Source organism: Phocoena sinus, chromosome 14 (assembly GCF_008692025.1).
Source record: "Phocoena sinus isolate mPhoSin1 chromosome 14, mPhoSin1.pri, whole genome shotgun sequence".
Classification (NCBI taxonomy): domain Eukaryota; kingdom Metazoa; phylum Chordata; class Mammalia; order Artiodactyla; family Phocoenidae; genus Phocoena; species Phocoena sinus.
In genome coordinates, this window is record NC_045776.1 from 86,536,961 (window position 1) to 86,556,904 (window position 19,944).

At 43.2% G+C, this 19,944-nt stretch overlaps 1 protein-coding gene across 8 annotated transcripts in view; it reads left to right on the forward strand.

The window, feature by feature from the left end:
• The window catches only part of GLT1D1 (glycosyltransferase 1 domain containing 1), a 157,526-nt gene that overhangs the window by 32,944 nt on the left and 104,638 nt on the right, over nucleotides 1-19,944 (forward strand). For all 8 annotated transcript variants that reach the window (XR_004353093.1, XM_032653985.1, XM_032653982.1 and 5 more), the window contains one exon: nucleotides 7,949-8,000. Coding sequence is in view for 7 of the 8 variants with exons in the window: in XM_032653985.1 (XP_032509876.1) it covers nucleotides 7,949-8,000 (52 nt within the window). In the remaining variant the exon portion in view is untranslated. The remainder of the gene's footprint in view (nucleotides 1-7,948; nucleotides 8,001-19,944) is intronic.

The following is a 19,944-nucleotide window of genomic DNA, read 5'->3' on the forward strand; positions in this document are numbered from 1 at the left end:
TTTCTTTTTGTTCATCTTTCCTTTCATTTGGTGCCTGTTTATTTTGCCACAAATGGTCACTGTGAACAAGTTATTGCACTTGAATAGTTCTTTGACTACAGTTAATATTGGACGAACGTGCTTAGAATGTTCTGAGTGGTGGAAGAAACAGAATTCTTGCTAAGGGATGAGATGGATAAACTCAAGCTTTATTAGCACACAAATTGGGGTTGACTTTGCATCAGGTTTGCCCAAGTAGAATATTTTTTCCAGTTTCCTTGAGATACGACTGACGTGCAGCCCTGTATAAGTTTAAGCTGTACGACATAGTGATTTGACTTGCGTGCTTGAAACGATTATCACATTAAGTTTACTGAACATTCATCGTTTCGTATGGATACAAATTCAAATAAATAGAAAAAAAAAAACCTTCTTTCCTTGTGGTGAGAACTCTTAGGATTTACTTGCTTAACTTTCACGTATAACATATGGCAGGGTTAATTATATGTATCATGTTGTACGTGACATCCCTAGGACTTATTTATCTTACACCAGGAAGTTTGGACCTTTGGTTGCCTGCATCGAATTGCCCCTTCCCCACTCCCCGCCTCTGGTCCCCACGAATTGGATCTCTTTTTCTCTGAGTTTGTTTGTTTGACTGGTTGGTTTTGAAGTATGATTGACCTACAACTCTGTGTTAGTTCCTGTTACACAACATAGTGATTCAATATGTGTCTACATTTGAAGATGATCCCCACGATAAGTCTAGTTTCCATCTGTCACCGTACAAAGATGTTACATAGTTACGTACTGTATTGACTGTCTGTCGATCTACGTGATTATGTTAACTTGCTGTTCTCTGAGTTCAAGCACATTTTAACAACGCTGCCTTTTTACTTCCCCACCCTGCTCCCCCCAACATTTACTGGTTTTGACGTCGTACGTATTTTACATCTTTTTGTTTTGCATCTCCCTTAACTATGTAGATTGTGGTATACAGGTGATTTTCCTACTCTTTGTCTTTTAACCTTCCTACTAGCTTTATACACGGCTGATTTACCACCTTTACTGTATGTTTGCCTTCGCTAACAAGATGTTTTCTGTGGTAATTTTCATGTTTCTAGTTGTGTCAAGAGGAATCTCTTTGACGTGGCTCTTAACCTATACGGGTTTCTGGGCTATATATAAACCATTTGTGAGAGCAACCAGCGAGCGGGTTTCTCAGTAGGGTCACTGTGGGTATTCTGGGCAGGATAGTTATTCATTGTGGGGCTGCCCCGCATGTCCCAGACTCTGGACAGTGCGTGTGCACAGCACCTGCTGGGTACTGCAGCAGTTAAACACACCTGCCCACATTTCTAGCCCCTGGGATGGGAGTTACTGCCCCTGCTGAGAACCCAGAGCTGTACTTCCCAACCTTCTTCATGTCGAGGCATTCTTAGAAAATGATAATATCTGTACAGCATTCTGGAGTGAACTGGGAGGCTTGGTGGGGAAACAGAACCACCCCATTTTCTCTTTATAACAATCACAGTCATAATAACTAACATCATAAGAAAATACAAATCCTCTCTGTTCATATAAAAATTGTGAAAAAAAGAGCTAATGAAATCGAAAGAAGAAATATACATGCCTACCCAAAGCAAAGCAAAGCACTCTTCTTGGGCTTTCTGGGGTGATTCCACGGAAGGGTTGACGTGGGTGGATGTGGTCTCTGCCCCCCGTGCACCCACCGGCTGCTGCTGATTCAGTCTCACCTGCCATCGAATCACCCTGAATTCAGAGCTTACCGAAAACCCAACCAGTACTGTTGAAGCATCCTTTCAACTCTAGTAAACTTTTGAATCATTGTGGGGAGAAAAAAACAAAAACAGGTGATGAATTTTGAAAATGTGGAAACACTACTTATTAATTTTTTAACCACTTTACTGAGGAATGATTGCCATGCAAAAAGCTGTACGTAATCAAGGCACACAACTTGATGAGTTTGGAGATCAGTGTACACCTGTGAAACCATCATCACAATTTATGCTGTAACCACGTCCATCACCTCCAAAAGTTTACTCCCACCTTCTTTATTTTTATGATTTTATTTTAATTTTTATGATAAGAACACTTAACAGAAATCTACCCTCTTAGCAAATTGTTTACCTACAGTATTATTACCTGTAGGCTCTCTGCTGTACAGGAGAGCTCTAGGGCATGTTCATCTCGTACATCTGAAACTTTGTGACCTTTGACTAATACCTCGCTGTTTTCCCCTCCCTCTGTTTCCCCCTCTCCCAACCCCTCCCATGCTACTCATGCTTCCATGAGTTTGACTACTTTAGATTCCACGTGTCTGTGGAATCATACAGTATTTGTCCTTCCACATCTGGCTTGTTTCCCTGAACATAAATATGTCCCAGGTTCATCCATGTTGCTGCAGATGTCGGGATGTCCTCCTTTTTTAAGGCTGAAAAGTATTCTAGTGTATGTGCATGCCACATTTTCCTTATCCATTCGTCTGTTGATTGACATTTAGGCTGCTTCCATGTCCCCAATAAGTGGCCAACCATGAATTTTCTTTCTTTTTTATTATTATTGTTATTATTTAACATATTTATTAGAGTATAATTGCTTTACAATGGTGTGTTAGTTTCTGCTGTATAACAGAAGCTATACTAACCATGAATTTTCTGTGCTCGTCTGTAACCCTTGCATGGCTGAGAAGCCATGGGAATCCAGACGTCTTCAAGTGTGTGTAACTGTCGCATTTCTGATCCACACCAAGGACAGAACCCCAGGTTCTATTTCGCAGCCTAATTTTTTTGTGGGGAAAGATAGGTGTCAATCTTGCCTCTTAAAACTAGGGTTACAAATAGATGGCATTGCATTTCAGGACACTGCTTCTTCCTGAAGACTTCCTGGACATAAATGTGGAAACGCAACCTTTTTAAGATAGAGAGTACGCTCCGCGTATGTGTGTGTGTTTTACAATAAATGAAGGTATTAAAACAGTGTTGGCTCACCTCGAAAGGTGATCTATCATTATAGGTTTTCTTCTTCTTGTTGTTCTTACACCCTAAGAATTTATTGCCTTTAGATTCCTGCAGTTTGTAATGCACTATCTCATAGAAGGAAAATCTTTCTGCTTGGGAGAAACAATGTGGGATGAATTCATCTCATGATATTATCATTAACATTATTCATTGTGTTGTTATTAAAACACACATTGATTTTTTTTTTTTTTTTTTTTTTTTTTTTGCGGTACGCGGGCCTCTCACTGTTGTGGCCTCTCCCGTTGCGGAGCACAGGCTCCGGATGCACAGGCTCAGCGGCCATGGCTCACGGGCACAGCCGCTCCGCGGCCACGGCATGTGGGATCTTCCCGGACCGGGGCACGAACCCGTGTCCCCTGCATCGGCAGGCGGACTCTCAACCACTGCGCCACCAGGGAAGCCCCACACATTGATTTTTATTTGGGGATATTGATTGGAGTTAGTGGGCAGGGAAGTTGCATGAATCACAGATTTCTTGTCCGACACAATACAGCATACTTTTCTGTAGAACAAAGCATTGAACTTGTCTAGCTTTATAACAAGTGTTTCATTTAAATAGTTACATTTTCCCTATAAGGTATACTTTTCAACTTTTTTAGCATTGACAACTTTTCCTGTATGGTATAGTATGTGAACTTATTTTAGCATCCGCTTTTTGGCTTATGAATATTATAATATGTATTTGGTAGTTATAAACACCAAAATTAAATAAGGAGTATTTGAGATTTGTGGAAATTGTTTAGTGAAGTCTTATCCAGGTGCATATTAGAAAAACTTAACATTGTTTTCACTTTAACTTCACATTAGCAAATGAGCAAAAGAGAGTTTGTACGAAATGAATTGCCTCACAAATGCTCTCCCGATTACGGAATCAGTGGCACGTGAAGCTACTGCTCTGTAGGTCAAAACTGGTTGAATGTTGGTAATTCCTTGTGGTTTTTCAGTGTTACTAAAGGTGTTTTTGACAAACAATTCTGTGTCAACGTAAGTGTGTTTTGAAATGGCAGTGTTCAAGCAAAAGCGCAAAAGTGGTACTTTTATATTTTTCCTAAAAAATGTGTTATTTTATTTTTATGTTACCTTAAATAGTATTTTATTTTATTTTTTATTGAAGTATAGTAGATTTACAATATTGTGGTACTTTCTGCTGTACAGCAAAGTGATTTCGCTTTACACATATATATATATATATATATATATATATATATACACACTCTTTTTTAAATATTCTTTTCCATTATGGTTTATCTCAGGATATTGAGTATAGTTCCCTGTGCTGTACAGTAGGATCTTGTTGTTTATCCATTCTATATATAATAGTTTACATCGGCTGACCCCAACCTCCCACACCATCCCTCCCCCAACCCCCCTCCCCCTTAGCAACCACCAGTCTCTCCTCTACATCCGTGAGTCTGTTTCTGTTTTGTAGATAGGTTCGTTTGTGCCATATTTTAGATTCCACATACAAATATCATATGCTATTTGTCTTTCTCTGTCTGACTTACTTCACTTAGTATGATCATGTCTAGGTCCATCCATGTTGCTGCAAATGGCATTATTTCATTCTTTGTTGTGGCTGAGTAGTATTCCATTATATATATGAACCACATCTTTATCCATTCCTCTGTCGATGGACACTTAGGTTGTTTCCATGTCTTGGCTTTTGCAAATGGTAGAAATGTGTTATTTTAAATATCTTTATCTTCCAAGGATCTTTGGGCTAGAAACTCTCTTAAAAGGTTATCTATTAGGTGGGTGTAAAGCCAGGCTCCCTGTTCCTATATGAGGAGCCAGAAGAAAGACCGTGTTATCTGTGGCCCTGGAATAAGTGGCCTGTCTTTCAAGTTAGCTCCAGTTCACCTCTCTGACTCCGAAAACATTTTCACATGCACCTTTGAGGAGAACCTTCCCAAGACTCTCATCCTTCCCTGCCATCTTAAACTGATGCTGTAGCTCCTACTGATGCCTCATCTTGGGTTCTGAAATGAGCAGGACGTGATGGTGGGGACGGTCACATGGGTGGGGGACAGTCACAGTCAGCCGCCGGGCTGCTGTGCACACAGAGTCCGCTCCGCACACCTGGGACATTTTCCTGCTCTTTTCTCCCCGTCGCCAGCCATCCCTCCCCCTCACCTGCTTCCTGTTGGAATTTAAGGAGAACTGTTCCTTCTCTTACTTATACACGTATACAGGCAGCAGGTATTTTTGCCCGTCTCCTGGGTGCCAGACACTCCAGGGGCTTGGGAGGTGGCCATGAACAAGAGCAGCGTTCCAGCCCATGTGGAGCTGACATTCTCACCGAAAAGTAGAGCATCACGCTTGCCAGATGAGTGGCTGTTCATAAACGCCGTTATGGGGTAATTGCTTGGTCTTTGTGTTATTGACCTTATTCTTTGTTCGATGGCTGTTCTTGCTTTTGGTGTCTTTTTTTTTTTTTTCTGAAAGTTTTAGGCTGTCAAATAATTTGTTCACTGGCCACGTGGGGCACCCTAATGTTTTGCACAAGTCCCAGTAGTGGTGTTAGTACTAGTAGAAAATAATAATAGCAGATGTTTACCAGATGTTCAATGAATTAGGGACCAGGAACTGTGACAGGCAATTTACATGCATAGTTTGTTCTTTGTTTGATTCTTAAGTTTCTCATTTTTGCAGACTTCCACAAAGGAAGGCTTCTGCACTCTCCTTGCAGTTGCTATTCAGTTGCTTTTCTCTCCTTTTTATCCTCGTTTCTTGGAGTAAAGTTGATGCCCTCAGAATACAGTTTATTTGTGTTTCTTGCCAATGTTCGGGGGACGTGGAGAGCATCTCATAAGTGATGCCAGTAGTCCGATCCCTGCTGGGCTCAGATGCAAGGTCTGATGTGGTCTGGTCCTGCTTGCTCACGTTTATTCTACCCAAAGGGAAGGATTCCCTATCTCTCCCTTAAGTAAGAGGCATGCAATTGGCTGTGTCTGCGATTGGTGGCTGGTTTGGGGAGAGTGAGGAGAGGGAAGAAGGAAGGCTTGGAGAAGACACAGGCAGCGGGACGTGAGCTCCCCTTTCCAGGTCATGCCAGTGGGGAGGAATCATCTATTAACGGTTCTTTTTTTCTCTTTCTTTTTTTTTGGCCACGCCAGGTGCCGCTTGCGGGACCTTCGTTCCCCGACCAGGGATAGAAACCGGGTCCCGGCTGTGAAAGCTCTGAGTCCTAATCACTCAACCGCCAGGGAATTTCCTACTAATGGTTCTTGGTTGCAACAATTTTCTATTTCTACCACTCATACATTTGTTAATTGGAATTCTATAAGAAAGAGTTGTCTGTTTGACCCCATTTACTTATTCAGTTATTTAGTTACATCAACACGGACCCATGGCTATTTATTTTATTTGACTCTATGGGTTACCCATCACTCCTATTACTTATTTTGGTGCCCAGATCACCCCAGCCATGGCCATTGGAGATATTTTGAGTTGACTCCTGCATCCTCTTGACAAGCCCTTGCCATGTTTTGAGCGCTTTCTTACTTTCTGGCCCCAAAAGGTATTCCTGGTTCATTCCACGTGTACCCAGTCCTGCTTCTGGAAACCGCCATTTCTCGATGAATGGGGACATTCAGTAAATCTTGAACACTTTTGCCTAGTTTTCCTTTGGCAAAGCCAGTGGACCGGATCACCTGCCCCTGAATGTTATCTAAGTTCCTTGCCTCTCTAGTGCATCTTGTTTTCTGTCTTTTTTTTAAAAATAAATTTATTTATTTTATTTTTGGCTGCGTTGGGTCTTCGTTGCAGTGCGTGGGTTTCTCATTGTGGAGGCTTCTCTCCTTGCAGGGCGTGGGCTCTAGGCTCACGGGCTTCAGTAGTTGTGGCACGTGGGCTCAGTAGTTGTGGCTCACGGGTTCTAGAGCGCAGGCTCAGTAGTTGTGACACACGGGCTTCGTTGATCTGCGGCATGTGGGATCTTCCTAGACCAGGGCTTGCACCCGTGTCCCCTGCATTAGCAGGCGGATTCTTTTTTTTTTTTTTTTAACCATCTTTATTGGGGTATAATTGCTTTACAATGGTGTGTTAGTTTCTGCTTTATAACAAAGTGAATCAGCTATACATATACATATGTCCCCATATGTCTTCCCTCTTGCGTCTCCCTCCCTCCCACTCTCCCCATCCCACCCCTCCAGGCTGTCCCAAAGCCCCGAGCTAAAATCCCTGTGCCTTGCGGCTGCTTCCCCCTAGCTATCTACCCTACTACGTTTGTTAGTGTGTATATGTCCATGACTCTCTCTCGCCCTGTCAAAACTCACCCTTCCCCCTCCCCATATCCTCAAGTCCGTTCTCCAGTAGGTCTGCGCCTCTATTCCTGTCTTATCCCTAGGTTCTTCATGACATTTTTTCCCCTTAAATTCCATATATATGTGTTAGCATACGGTATTTGTCTTTTTCTTTCTGACTTACTTCACTCTGTATGACAGACTCTAGGTCTATCCATCTCATTACAAATAACTCAATTTCATTTCTTTTTAAGGCTGAGTAATATTCCATTGTGTATATGTGCCACATCTTCTTTATCCATTCGTCCGATGATGGGCGCTTAGGTTCTTTCCATCTCCGGGCTATTGTAAATAGAGCTAGCAGGCGGATTCTTAACCACTGCACCACCAAGGAAGTCCCTCTGTTTTCTGTCTTTATCTCTGCTTCCCTCACCTTCCCTGAAGGAACAAGAAACATAGGAAGTTTTGAGCTTCATTTGTTCATTTTCTGCAGACAGAACTTTTTTTTTTGGATGTGAGTGGAGATGAAATCTACCAGCCAATGACCACGACTAATAAAGATTGATCGCACCGTAAATTCAGCTACTTACCTGCCGCTCACAATTTGTTCCAAAGAGCTGTTTCACAGTTATGTTAATTAGATTCTGCCCTAATCATTTTCATTATTTTTGCTCACTTTCCTAGATTCGCTGTCGCTTTCACAGAGTCAATGAAGGAAACGGCACAAAGGCAGTGGGTACGTGTTCATTTCACGTTTTGATTTGGGTTACGCTGGCAAAGTTGTAGGATCAGAGAACAGAAACGCAGTTTTAGTAGAGCTGACATGGTTCCCATCGGCACCGCCCATGGTGGCCACAGCAGTGTGTTATGTTTCCCATATGTTGATGTTTTTTTATTTGGGTAGATACTCTTAGACTGTCACTGATTTTTTTTGTTGTTGTTCTTCTTGAATTGCAAAAATAGCCCAATAGCCAGCTCTTTTCTTTTTTGTTTTTTTGTTTTTGCAAATCTCTCTCTTTTTAAAAATAATTATTTATTTATTTGGTTGTACTGGGTCTTAGTTGCGGCAGGCAGGCTCCTTAGTTGCGGCATGCATGTGGGATCTAGTTCCCTGACCAGGGATCGAACCCGGGCCACCTGCATTGGGAGTGCAGGGTCTTAACCACTGCGCCACCAGGGGAGTCCCCGCCAGATCTTTTCATGCTTTGTCTGTTTTCATTTTATGTGCTCAAATGGGATGATTTACGGACTGCACTGTAAATGCTGCAGCATCCTTGTACACGTTGCGAGTAGCAATCCCTTAGGTGGCAGCTGGAGTTTCCTAGGCTGGACTCTTTATTTGAAGGGCTTTAATGAGTAGAGGGCTTTGTAGCTCTACAAGTTAATGCATTTATTGACTTTTAAACTTCATTATGACTTGGGGTGGGTGGGTGAAATGAGTGGGCGGGAATCTGAATCCTCCGTGGGGAGTTCTGTAGAGGACTTGTGGGGCTGGTGTCTGCAAAACTAAAGAAAAGGCCAGCTGAAAGGTTGCTTTCCTCCGGTGGATCGTAGGCACGATGCTCTTTTCTGAGATGGTGACCCCTGCAGTGCCCCTGGGCCACCAGCCTTGCTGGTCCTTGTGCTTTACCAGCAAACCGTTGTGCACAGCACTTAGGCCCTTGTCATCTGGAGGCATTATTCCTGTTGGTGGCATTTTACAGGCTGTCTTGAGCAAAGGCCCTGGTGCAACGTTGGGGTTGCAGACTGAACCAGCCATGTCTTAACACAATTTTTTATCTGAAGGACTGATAACCAAACTATGGTTACTCAGACTTGGGCATTTGGCAGTCATTTTCTTAAAAATGACTCAGTTGAGTGAGTCACTTCAAGAAAAACAACGGGCAGTATCTGTTGCCAATGATATCATTTAAATTTTAAAGCAAAAATTAGAATCTGGTAAGCCACCAGGAAGTGGACGGCTTCCCCTTACATCCTTCCCTGATGAGATCAGTGGTTGTGTTAACAAATGTGAATTTTTTTTTTTTTTTGGATGCTGTGTAATGAAATGGTTCAACATTTGCGAGATCTGCGTCACTCAGTGAACCAATATTTTTCAAATGACTAATACGTGGCATCACAGAATCATGCATAGATAACACATCCATCAAAGTGCAAGATAGACCTATGATTCGAATATATCAGGGTATGATATAATTTCAGGTTCCATATTGCAACTAACCTTTAAGAAGCTACCATTTGTTGAGTTTTGGTGTCATGTCCAAGAGTAATACCTGTAATGATCTGAAAAGGCTCCTTAAAGGCCCATATTAAAATATTCCTCCCCTTTCCAACTACCTATCAGCAAGAAGCAGGATTTGCTTTATACACTTCAGCCAGAGAAACATATGGAAACAGATTGAATAGAGCAGCAGATATGAGACTCCAACTGCCTTCTGTTAAGCCAGACATAAAAGAAAGCTTTTCCCTGCTGAAGCAAGTTTATCCTCCATGATTTCCCCCCCTTTCCCTAACTTCTCAGTTTTAAATGTCACCTTTGTCTGTAAAACCTGTGGCCCTCCAAAACTGGTACAGATGTGTTCACTGCTGTATCAGTTATTTTTGCTACATAACAAATCACCTCAAACATAGTGCCTTAAGACAGCCATTTCTCATTTATGCTTTGTGTTGTCTGGGCACTTCTGGGCACACCCAGTGGGGCTGGGTAGTCCAGCATGGCTTTGCTTACGTGCTGGGGCCTCGGCTGGGATGGCTGGGACAGTTGGTGTCTCTCTCCGTGTGGTCTGTCGCCCTTTATTAGGCTCAGCGGCAGGAGAGAGCAGGCACCAGTGCGTGAGCAGGCTGCAAGCTTCTGCCTGTGTGCTGTTTGCTACTGTCTGTGGGCCAGAGCAAGTCAAGCACGGAGCTATAGCCTCTTGCTCCTTATGGGGCGATCTTCAAGGGTGGCCTTAAAAAGCAGGGGTGCAGGGAGGGAGCCACTGATTAGGTCCATTTTAATAATCCGCCGCACTTAGTGCTTATCCCTTGAGATTGTAACACCTATTTATTGATTGATGTATTTATTTTTGGCTGCGTTGGGTCTTCACTGCTGTACACGGGCTTTCTCTAGTTGTGGCAAGCAGGGGCTGCTCTTCGTTGCGGTGCGTGGGCTTCTCATTGCGGTGGCTTCTCTTGTTGTGGAGCACGGGCTCTAGGCGCACAGGGTTCAGTAGTTGCAGCACGTGGGCTCAGTGGTTGTGGCTCGCGGGCTCTAGAGCATGGGCTCTAGAGCGCAGGCTCAGTAGTTGTGGCGCACGGGCTTAGTTGCTCCGCAGCATGTGGGATCTTCCCGGACCAGGGCTTGAACCTGTGTCCCCTGCATTGGCAGGCAGATTCTTAACCACTGCGCCACCAGGGAAGCCTGGGATTAACTTTTCGATGTAATGATGAGAAAACTGCGTTAAATGCATAGACCAGTTACGTTTTGGGCAGGCTTGCTGGCAGTGGTGAGAATATCCAGCAGTGTCCTGTCAAAAGATCTTTTTTTTTTTTTTTTTTGTCTGCGCCGCGCAGCAGGTGGGATTTTAGTTCCCCGACCAGGGATTGAACCTGGGCCCTCAGCAGTGAGAGCGCAGAGTCCTAACCACTGACTGCCGGGGAACTCCTGGAAGGATCATCTTACATGTCAAGATTAAGTTGACCATTTGCCTGTCACCCAGGAGGTCAGCCACACCAAATCTACCCTCATCCTAGGTTAGCAGTCTTTGTTTTCAGACAGATGCTTTTCCAAATATAATAACAAGGCATTTGAAGAAAGAAATGGAGAAGTCGGCAAAAATTGTTTTGTCTTGGATGATGATGTCACAGGCAGCATCAAGAAAGCTCATAAAAGAAAGGATGAATTTGTTTTTATTGTTTAAAGTGGTGGAGGTTAGTTATTAAATTCGAATGTGAACCTGTTTTTTAATACCGCTTTAGTACTTCTTTTTTGGTGGATGATTTTTCAATAAAGTTCAGCTCAATACCTTTATCTGATTAGTTTTTGCAAATGAAAACTGTGTAGAAACAATATAAAGGTTCATTGTTCAGCCATATCTATGTCATGCTTTGAGATGGATTTTTGTGGAGAGACTACTGGTAGTTACGTGTTCGGAACAGTGATGCAGTTTTTGAGTAGTTAAGTTTCATGCTGCAGTATTGACCTGCCACCTTTTGTTTTTAATTTTCTCCTTCATTTTGGTGAGCAGGCTTGGCTCAGTCCAAACTTAGTTAACCCTACGTAATTATTATCAAACCAGAATCAAATTCCAATTATCCCAGATTAGAAAGATTTATGGTCTTTGCTTCTTACTGCTTTTGTGGTTTCATGTAGAGTCTGTATAGATAAATATAGTTTCGAGCATAAAATCCGGCCTAAAACTTGTTATTTTCTCAAACTTCATTTTTATAAAAACACAGGCTCAGTCTTGATGCCGGTACTGTTAATAGAAATACAGTGCACCCTACAAAGATGAGCCATGGATGTAATTTACAATTTTCTGAGAGTCCCATTTTTAAAAGTAAGTGGAAACAAGGAAGATCAGTTTTAATAATCTGTTTTACTTAATCCACCTCCCCGAGTTAGCCAGCCTGCAAAGGATAAGGGTAAGGGTACTCTCCCCAAAACTGCCCTCACTTTTGACACCAAAGGCAAGTTCAGGGGGTCCCCATCACCACCCTCAAGTTTGAGAAATGGCTTGAAGGACTCAGAACTCACGAAGAGTTACACTCGCTGTTATGGTTTATTACTGGGAAAGGATACAGACTAAAATCAGCCAAAGGAAGAGACACAGGGGCTGATCCTCCATCGCCCTCTCCCTGGTGCAGTCAAGACATTTTACCCTCTGGCTGTTGATCTATGACCATCTCAACCTCCCGTTACTGATCTGAGACATACGTACGGAGTTTTGCCAACCCGGGAAGCTTACTGCGTTTGGTGTCCAAAGTTTATCCTGGGGCTTCATCGCATAGACTTGATTGATTGATTGTTTGCACACAGGGTTGAATCCAGTCTTCAGGCAGATTGATACCACTTGGCCCAAAGTGCCCAATTTCCATCACATGGCTGGTCTTTCGGGCATGGCCAGCCCCTACCTAAGACCGTTAGCTGTGGCTGGCCTCACCCTAGAGAAATACATGCCTGTGCACGGCCCCGGGCGTCCCCGGGAGTCCCGACCAGCAGGACAAATCCTTGTGAGTCCGAGGAGGAACCTGTAGGGGTTGAAAAGAGAAGAAGGGGCAGGAGACGCGAAAGAATGGAGGCAAGACAAAATCCTGATCAGGCCTCAAACCTTTATTGCTGCAGTAGCTGTATTTATACAGTACAGAGAAAGGGGGGCGGGATCCAGAATAAGGGAAGTACTTGGCAAATTATCATTGGTGCTGCGTGCGCGGGCTTTCGTTGGAAGCGTGGGCTTTCGTTTTTAGGCGCGGGCTTTTATCTCATTAAGCAGGAAGAGAAGCAGGATGTCGGCCATCTTCTAATGGCGAAAACTTCTTGGCTCCCAACATCTCCTCCCTTTTTATTTCTTTTAAGGAGGTGGGCATTAACCGAGTGAGGGAGTAGTGACCTGAATCCTCCCGTGGACAATGTATGTGTGTCCACCATTGCTGGCTCTTGGTATCTTTTGGGGAGGAGAGGCAGAGCCAAGAATAATCTTAGATACTGAAGCCAAAAACAATGTTTAGATACCAACCTCTTTCATAATTCAGGTATACTCACAGGGAATAACAGAGATTACCTTATGTATAAAGGTTTTCCCTTGTGCATGCTTTGCTGTCACACTCAACTCGGTACCCATACCCTCCCATCAAAGAGGGGGGTAGGCATGTCTCTGTCTCATGCCGCTCCAGTGGAGGGGCAGCCAGAATCATCTTTTGGTTCTGCTTCAGGTTAAATTCTGAGGCAAGTGTGGAGGGGGTTCAGCCTGGCTGACAACCAGCAAAGATGACAGGATCAGGGTCACAACGGATAGTCCTTGTTGTCTTTGTCGTCTTTTCAATGCCAAGAGGATCTCCATCTTTTTCTGAAAAGGAAAAGAAATACAATCTCAGGGAAAAGGGCCCTGGATAATTTTCATTATTTCATAGAATTTATAGGTTTAATAAGACGCTCGGGCAGCCAACGTCTGGGTGAGGGGAACTTGTCCAAATTTTTGAGGAACAAACCGAATCGCCCCTTGGTTCGGTTCCAAGGAAGGGGCCAGGGGCTGGCCCCGTGAAAAGTTTCCCTGTTTTTTGGGGAGTAGTTGGCCATTTATGTCCGTTTTTGAATAACATTCCGAAGACCAATGTTTGCCTCTTTTACAGCGAGGACAAACGGTGGTGGGAGGAGCTCGGGATTGATGTTGGGGTTGTTGTGGGTTAGCCTTTGATGACTGTCCTTGTCTATATAGTGGACAATCCCGGGCAAAGTGTCCAGGTTGTTTGCAATTATAGCAAGTTTTTTGTTGTTTGTCTAGGGCGGATGTGTCTTCAATAAAATCTTTTAGGGCGGCTCCTATTGCAAGACCAACAGAATGGGAGGGACCAATTCCGGAACACAATTTAATATAATCAGCAAGGCTACCACCACGATGAGCCCGAAGGGCAGCCTGGCAGGCCGGATTAGCATTTTCATAAGCTAAATGTTTAACAAAGGCGTTATCAGTTTCACTGTCGCCCACCAGACGTTCGGTGGCGTCCATGAGGCGGCTAATAAACTCACAATAAGGCTCTTCTGGTCCCTGGCGAATTTTCGCCAAGGAAGTTGTGGCCGAACCCTTAGGCGGAAGGCGGCGCCAGGCCTTAAGGCCAGCATTTTGTATTTGAGCCAACAGACCAGGGGGAAAAGCAGCCTGAGCCTCATTGGAATCATAGGGGCTACGGCCAAGGAATTTATCTCGGGTCCATGTCCGGGAAGTTCTGCTTTCAGCGTTTCGTTGAGCAGTTTCTCTACAATTTTCCACGAACTCAGTGCGCCACAAAACATAATCTCCCCCAGAAAGGGTGGCGCGAGCCAGGGTAAGCCAATCATTTGGGGTCAGCCAGCGATCGCTTAATCCCTCCAAGATTGCCAATGTATAAGGGGCTGTGGGCCCATAATTGCTAACAGCAGATTTTAGATCTTTTATATGTTTTAAATTGAGGCGGCGATATTTATGTTCAAAATGACCACCCCTAGAAGGATCATGAATATCTGGTCCCTCATCAGGCTCAGGAGATTCTTCTCCCTCTTCTTCTTCTCCTTCCTCACTATCCTCAGCTTGAATCCCACCTTGGGTGGGTAGACTCTGACTGCGAGTAACAGGGAAAGCTAATTTAATGGGTCCTGATTTTTGTCGAAGTGGGGGTTTGTTGGGACTTCCTGAGAAATTTAAAGAAGTAAGCTCCACTTCAAGGGCTCTAAGCTCCTTTAGGAGATCTAAACGTTCCCGTTTTTGTTGTAAAACGTCTCTCAAAGAGGAAATTTCCTGGGTTAAGGCTGTCTTAGCCTGTCGAAGGGGATCAATTAGGGGGGCAATGGGAGCAGGGGCACTAAAGGCAGGCATCTGGTGAGAAGTATTATAAGATGGCGGAGGCTTCAAAAGGGGAAATCCCCAGGGGTCATCCTTGCGATGATAACGAGCAGCCTGCTCATCGAGAGTTTCCTGGTCTTGGGGGGAAAGCTGGTCATCATTGGGACCACCCTTAATAGCAGTAAGGGAAGGATAAATCCTTGGGACAGTTTTATTATCTGTGGGACATTGATGATCAGTTTCTGGAATTTTTGGGAAATCTTCATTTGAACCCATATCAATGGTAACGGATGGACAAACTGAAGGGGGGCGAGAGGCTGCTTTAAGAATTGTTTCTCCGGTCTCAACAACCTTTTGGACATCGGGGTCAAAAGAATGACCCATAAGAATCTCTCTAATTAAATTCCAATATGAAAATGCAGTCACAGGTACTTTAGAAGGCCCAAAAGTCTTATAATAATCATTTAAACAATCTCCTACACGATTCCAACATTTTTTATCTATCGTCCCTTCTTGTGGGAACCATGGGCAAACATCAGACAAAAAATATAAAAAAATCACGCAAATCTTTTTTTCTAGCCTTAATCTTTCGCATCTTGAGGGAATCCTCGATCCCCTGAAGAAAGAGTTCGTGGGAACTCAATTCCTGTCCCATTTTTAAGCTCCACTTACCTTACTCTCTACCGGTCACAACTGCCGAAGGGCGGCTAGTCCTCCGGGGACCTAATCGAGCCGCACTTTCGAGTTCACTCTCGCGGCGGCTCAGTGGGTGCCTGGCCAGGCGTTCGTAAGCGTGCTACCTCCGTTAGGATCCGTTCCTCGGGCCCCACGTTGGGCGCCAATTGTGCACGGCCCCGGGCGTCCCCGGGAGTCCCGACCAGCAGGACAAATCCTTGTGAGTCCGAGGAGGAACCTGTAGGGGTTGAAAAGAGAAGAAGGGGCAGGAGACGCGAAAGAATGGAGGCAAGACAAAATCCTGATCAAGCCTCAAACCTTTATTGCTGCAGTAGCTGTATTTATACAGTACAGAGAAAGGGGGGCGGGATCCAGAATAAGGGAAGTACTTGGCAAATTATCATTGGTGCTGCGTGCGCGGGGGCTTTCGTTGGAAGCGCGGGCTTTCGTTTTTAGGCGCGGGCTTTTATCTCATTAAGCAGGAAGAGAAGCAGGATGTCGGCCATCTTCTAATGGCGAAAACTTCTTGGCTCCCAACACATGCCCCTTAGGAATCACATAGATTATTTCCTAGAAGCCCAGGGCAAAAGCCAGACCACCTCTTGGCCAAGGCCAAGTTCCTAACTGCACACCTACTGTATCCAAGATCTTATCATTTCAATACATGAGCAACATAAAAATGACTAAGGTGCTATTTCACTTTTTTTTGGTACTCGGTCTTTGAAATTGAGTGTGCATTTTACTTTTAGGAGGCACATTTCCATCCAGACCAGCTCCGCTCCAAGGGCTCAATAACCTCACGTGCCCAGGGCTGCAGCATTGGACAGTGCAACATACCACAGATATGCACGTGGGGAGCACCCTGTTTCAAGCTTTCCAAAACATATGCTCCGATCTGGTCGTGGAGACACAGTAACAGGAAGGAGCGAAGGGAGAGTATATTTTGCAAGCTGTGGGTTAATTTCAGCCCTCTGACAAAGCTAGGATGCTCCTTTGGAAACATTATTTTGGGACCAACTGTATAGCACAGGGAACTATCTCAATGTTTTGTAATAGCCTAAAAGGGAAAAGAATCTGGAAAAACAATAGATAGGTATGTATGTACACCTGAAAGTGACACAACGCTGCAAATCAACTATACTTCAATTTTTAAAAAAAAAAGGCACAATGAGGGGAAAAACAAAGAAACATTATTTTGGATGCTGTGTTGATGAGCACCCTTCTGCCTCTGGCTGACTTCACACAAATTAGTTTGATTGGAGTTCGATAAAGAGAGTTTTATTTTATCTCTTTTAATTTGAAGTGCCTTTGTTTGGGCCCGTTGTTGTTGTTTTTTTTTTTTTGCAGTACACGGGCTTCTCACTGTTGTGGCCTCTCCCGTTGCGGAGCACAGGCTCCGGACGCGCAGGCTCAGCGGCCATGGCTCACGGGCCCAGCCGCTCCGCGGCATGTGAGATCTTCCCGGACCGGGGCACGAACCCGTGTCCCCTGCATTGGCAGGCGGACTCCCAACCACTGCACCACCAGGGAAGCCCCCAGGGGCTTTTTACTGGCATCCGCCTGCTACATAGTTAGTACTCGTTGTCCAAGTTCAACATCGGCCGTGTTTTGGGACAGTGCTCCTCTGTCGGTCTGTGATACTATAACCTTGATTTGGTGTTTTAGGAATTAGATTCACCGCACATGTCTAACTGTGATATATGCATTGTGCAAATTTAAAACTAGTCTAAATAGCATTTTGATTTCTTGCTACAGTGTGTAATAGACATTCAGAATACAAGTTTGGGCACTTCTAATTCTAGTCCGTGTTTAGAATACTTTCTCTAAATTCACCAGACTTTTACCAGAAAATGTAACTATTTCACCAATATAATTAAAAGCAAATTAGGTATCCACATATCTTAATTGAAGGCTTTTCTCTCTGCAGAAACAATGATTGTGGTTTAATTTGTCTCCACTGGGTTCAAAACCCCACAGGTCTGTGTAAAGTTTAACTGCACTGTTCACATGTTTTTTCTAAAAAAAAAAGTACTCAGCTAAGCGGACTTTCTCTAAATTCAAATATTTATTTATGAACTATTTTAAAAAATCTTGAGCATGAGTAAATACTGTTTGACACAGTTATCGAATTCAGAAAAAGCGGAGTGATAACCAACATGGCACGTGGATACACTTTGTTGAGGTTAGTGCTGAGCTACGCTTCCTGGTATTGTTACTTTTTAGTGATTTTTTTTTTAATTTGGAAATTTTGAGTCCCTGTCTTCTGGGGCCTAATTCATCTACGCTGCCTTGGCACTCCTTAAAAGTAACTTTCTGGAAGCAGTTAGGCAATACCTAAAGAGTAATTTTACTTTCACTGTGTACATATACTCATCACAATTCTTTTGGAAATTGAAATACAGAAAGCAAGACAGATCTCATTGGCTGTCACTTGCCCGTTCATGGCACAGGGGAGCTCAAAAGGCTGATGTAGGTGTTAGTTCTTTTCTAATCTGAATGAGCTGCCTCTCGCCTAATTGCTGAATTATGCTGTCCTTTGAATTACTGTTACTTCTTCTTCTTCTTGCACGGCCCATCGCTTTGTATTTGATCATCTCCAAAAATCACGTTGACAGCGCAGGAGCTACACAGACCACATCTTTTATTATAGTTTCTACTGTAATGTGAACTTAAAAACATTCACCCCTCTGTTTCATCTTTGGAAACCCTAGTTTGTATGCTGGCCCTCCCCACAAATATCCTGTAAGGGAAACTCCAGGGATTGGTCATATCTTAGGAAGCTAATCATTTTTAATAACTTCTATTAAGACTGGCTTCCCTCAGAGATTTCTTGATAGAACTGCACGTGTTCTTTGCATTTTTTTCCCCCATGTGAGATCCCTGGGAATGGAAAAGTTTTAAAGGAACTCAAAGGATGGAAAACTCATCAATTTCAGAGCATAGATTCTGAGTTAACCTTTCCCATGACCTGGGGCACAAGCTTTTGGGATGATCAGAAGCGTTGCTCTAATTCATCAGATTGCAGAGGCAGAGAACAGAAGGGGAAGCTTTTGAATAAAATCAGCAATGATTCCATGTTATTTGCTCCGTAGATTTAACTGTATTTTATTTTTTAATCTTCCTGGGAATTTTCTTGCTGGCATTCCTATTTCTTGAGTTGCTGGGCTAGATTATGTGTTACACATTCATCCTTTGATTTTGCCCAGGGTTGTTTTAGTTTCATCTTTATTTATAGCCTGTTTCACGTCAGATCCCATAAAACTGGATCGCAGTTCAGTTCTCAGACGTCCTCCCCATCTCATCTGTGGGTTTTTTCCTTTTCTTGGAAAATCTTTCCTTGTCTGGATTTTAGTGACAAGGTTGTCCCCCCTCATTTTTATTTTGAACATTACTATTATTATTATTAACTTGCCACGCCACGTGGCTCGTGGGATCTTGGTTTCCCCGACCAGGGATTGAACCTGGGCCCTGGCAGTGAAAGCACTGAGTCTTAACCACTGGACCGCCAGGGAATTCCCTGAACATTATTTTCTTTCCTTACTTAAAAACAATTTCTAAGGGAAAAGAGAAGAGGGAGAAAAGAAGAGACCCGTGTCCCCTGAAAAATGCCCAATTTCTGTGTTTTGTGATGTATTTTGAAAGCTATACACTTACAGGCCATGATTTCTTCTAAGTAATTTGTAGCTGTTTTTAAATGACTTTTAACAAAGCCATCATCAGAAGTTGTAAAATAATATTTTTGTCACCTGTAGAGGATGAAATTGTGCATAGATTTTAAAAGTAATATTTATTGTGGTTTCCATTTGGTGGAAAGCTTAATTTCAGAAGGTTATATTAATAAAAGAATGGGAAATCTTTTTGTTGTTGTTGTCTGTCTGGTATTCCATTATAAAAAGGCATAACTGAGCATTTGGGTCTGTTACAAAGTCACATGTATTTATAGGGCACTGACATTTTATATTTAGTAGTGGGTCAAATTAAGTAATGTTTTCTCATAGACTTTAAAAATGGAGGAAAAAATGGAGAATCTTCCCTCTCCACCCTTCCTACACACACGCACGCACACACACACACACACACACACACACACACACACACGAGTCTTCTTTTTCATTTTATGCATCAATGAGCTGATCTTCCAAGGGAAATGATATATATAAGGACTTCGACTCGTGTTATTTCAAGGCAAGTGAAACAACAATAAATATTGAGCAAAGAAAGCTAATTTGTATTTAGAGCATTTTAATATAGAAAATGATTTTCGAAATCAATATAAGCTAATTGGCTTTTGCCAGATCGCTTTTCTTACAATGATTAAAAATAACTCAGATGCAGATTCCCTTTATACCGTCCCTCTATTTTCTTGATTTGCTCGGATAAGATCTTCAAATGCCATTTATGACATGTTTTAAAAGTCTATATTGGACTTGATACTTACTTGTTTTGCGGGGGGAGTTCAATAGATTTGGGGGAAATAATCCTCAGAGATAG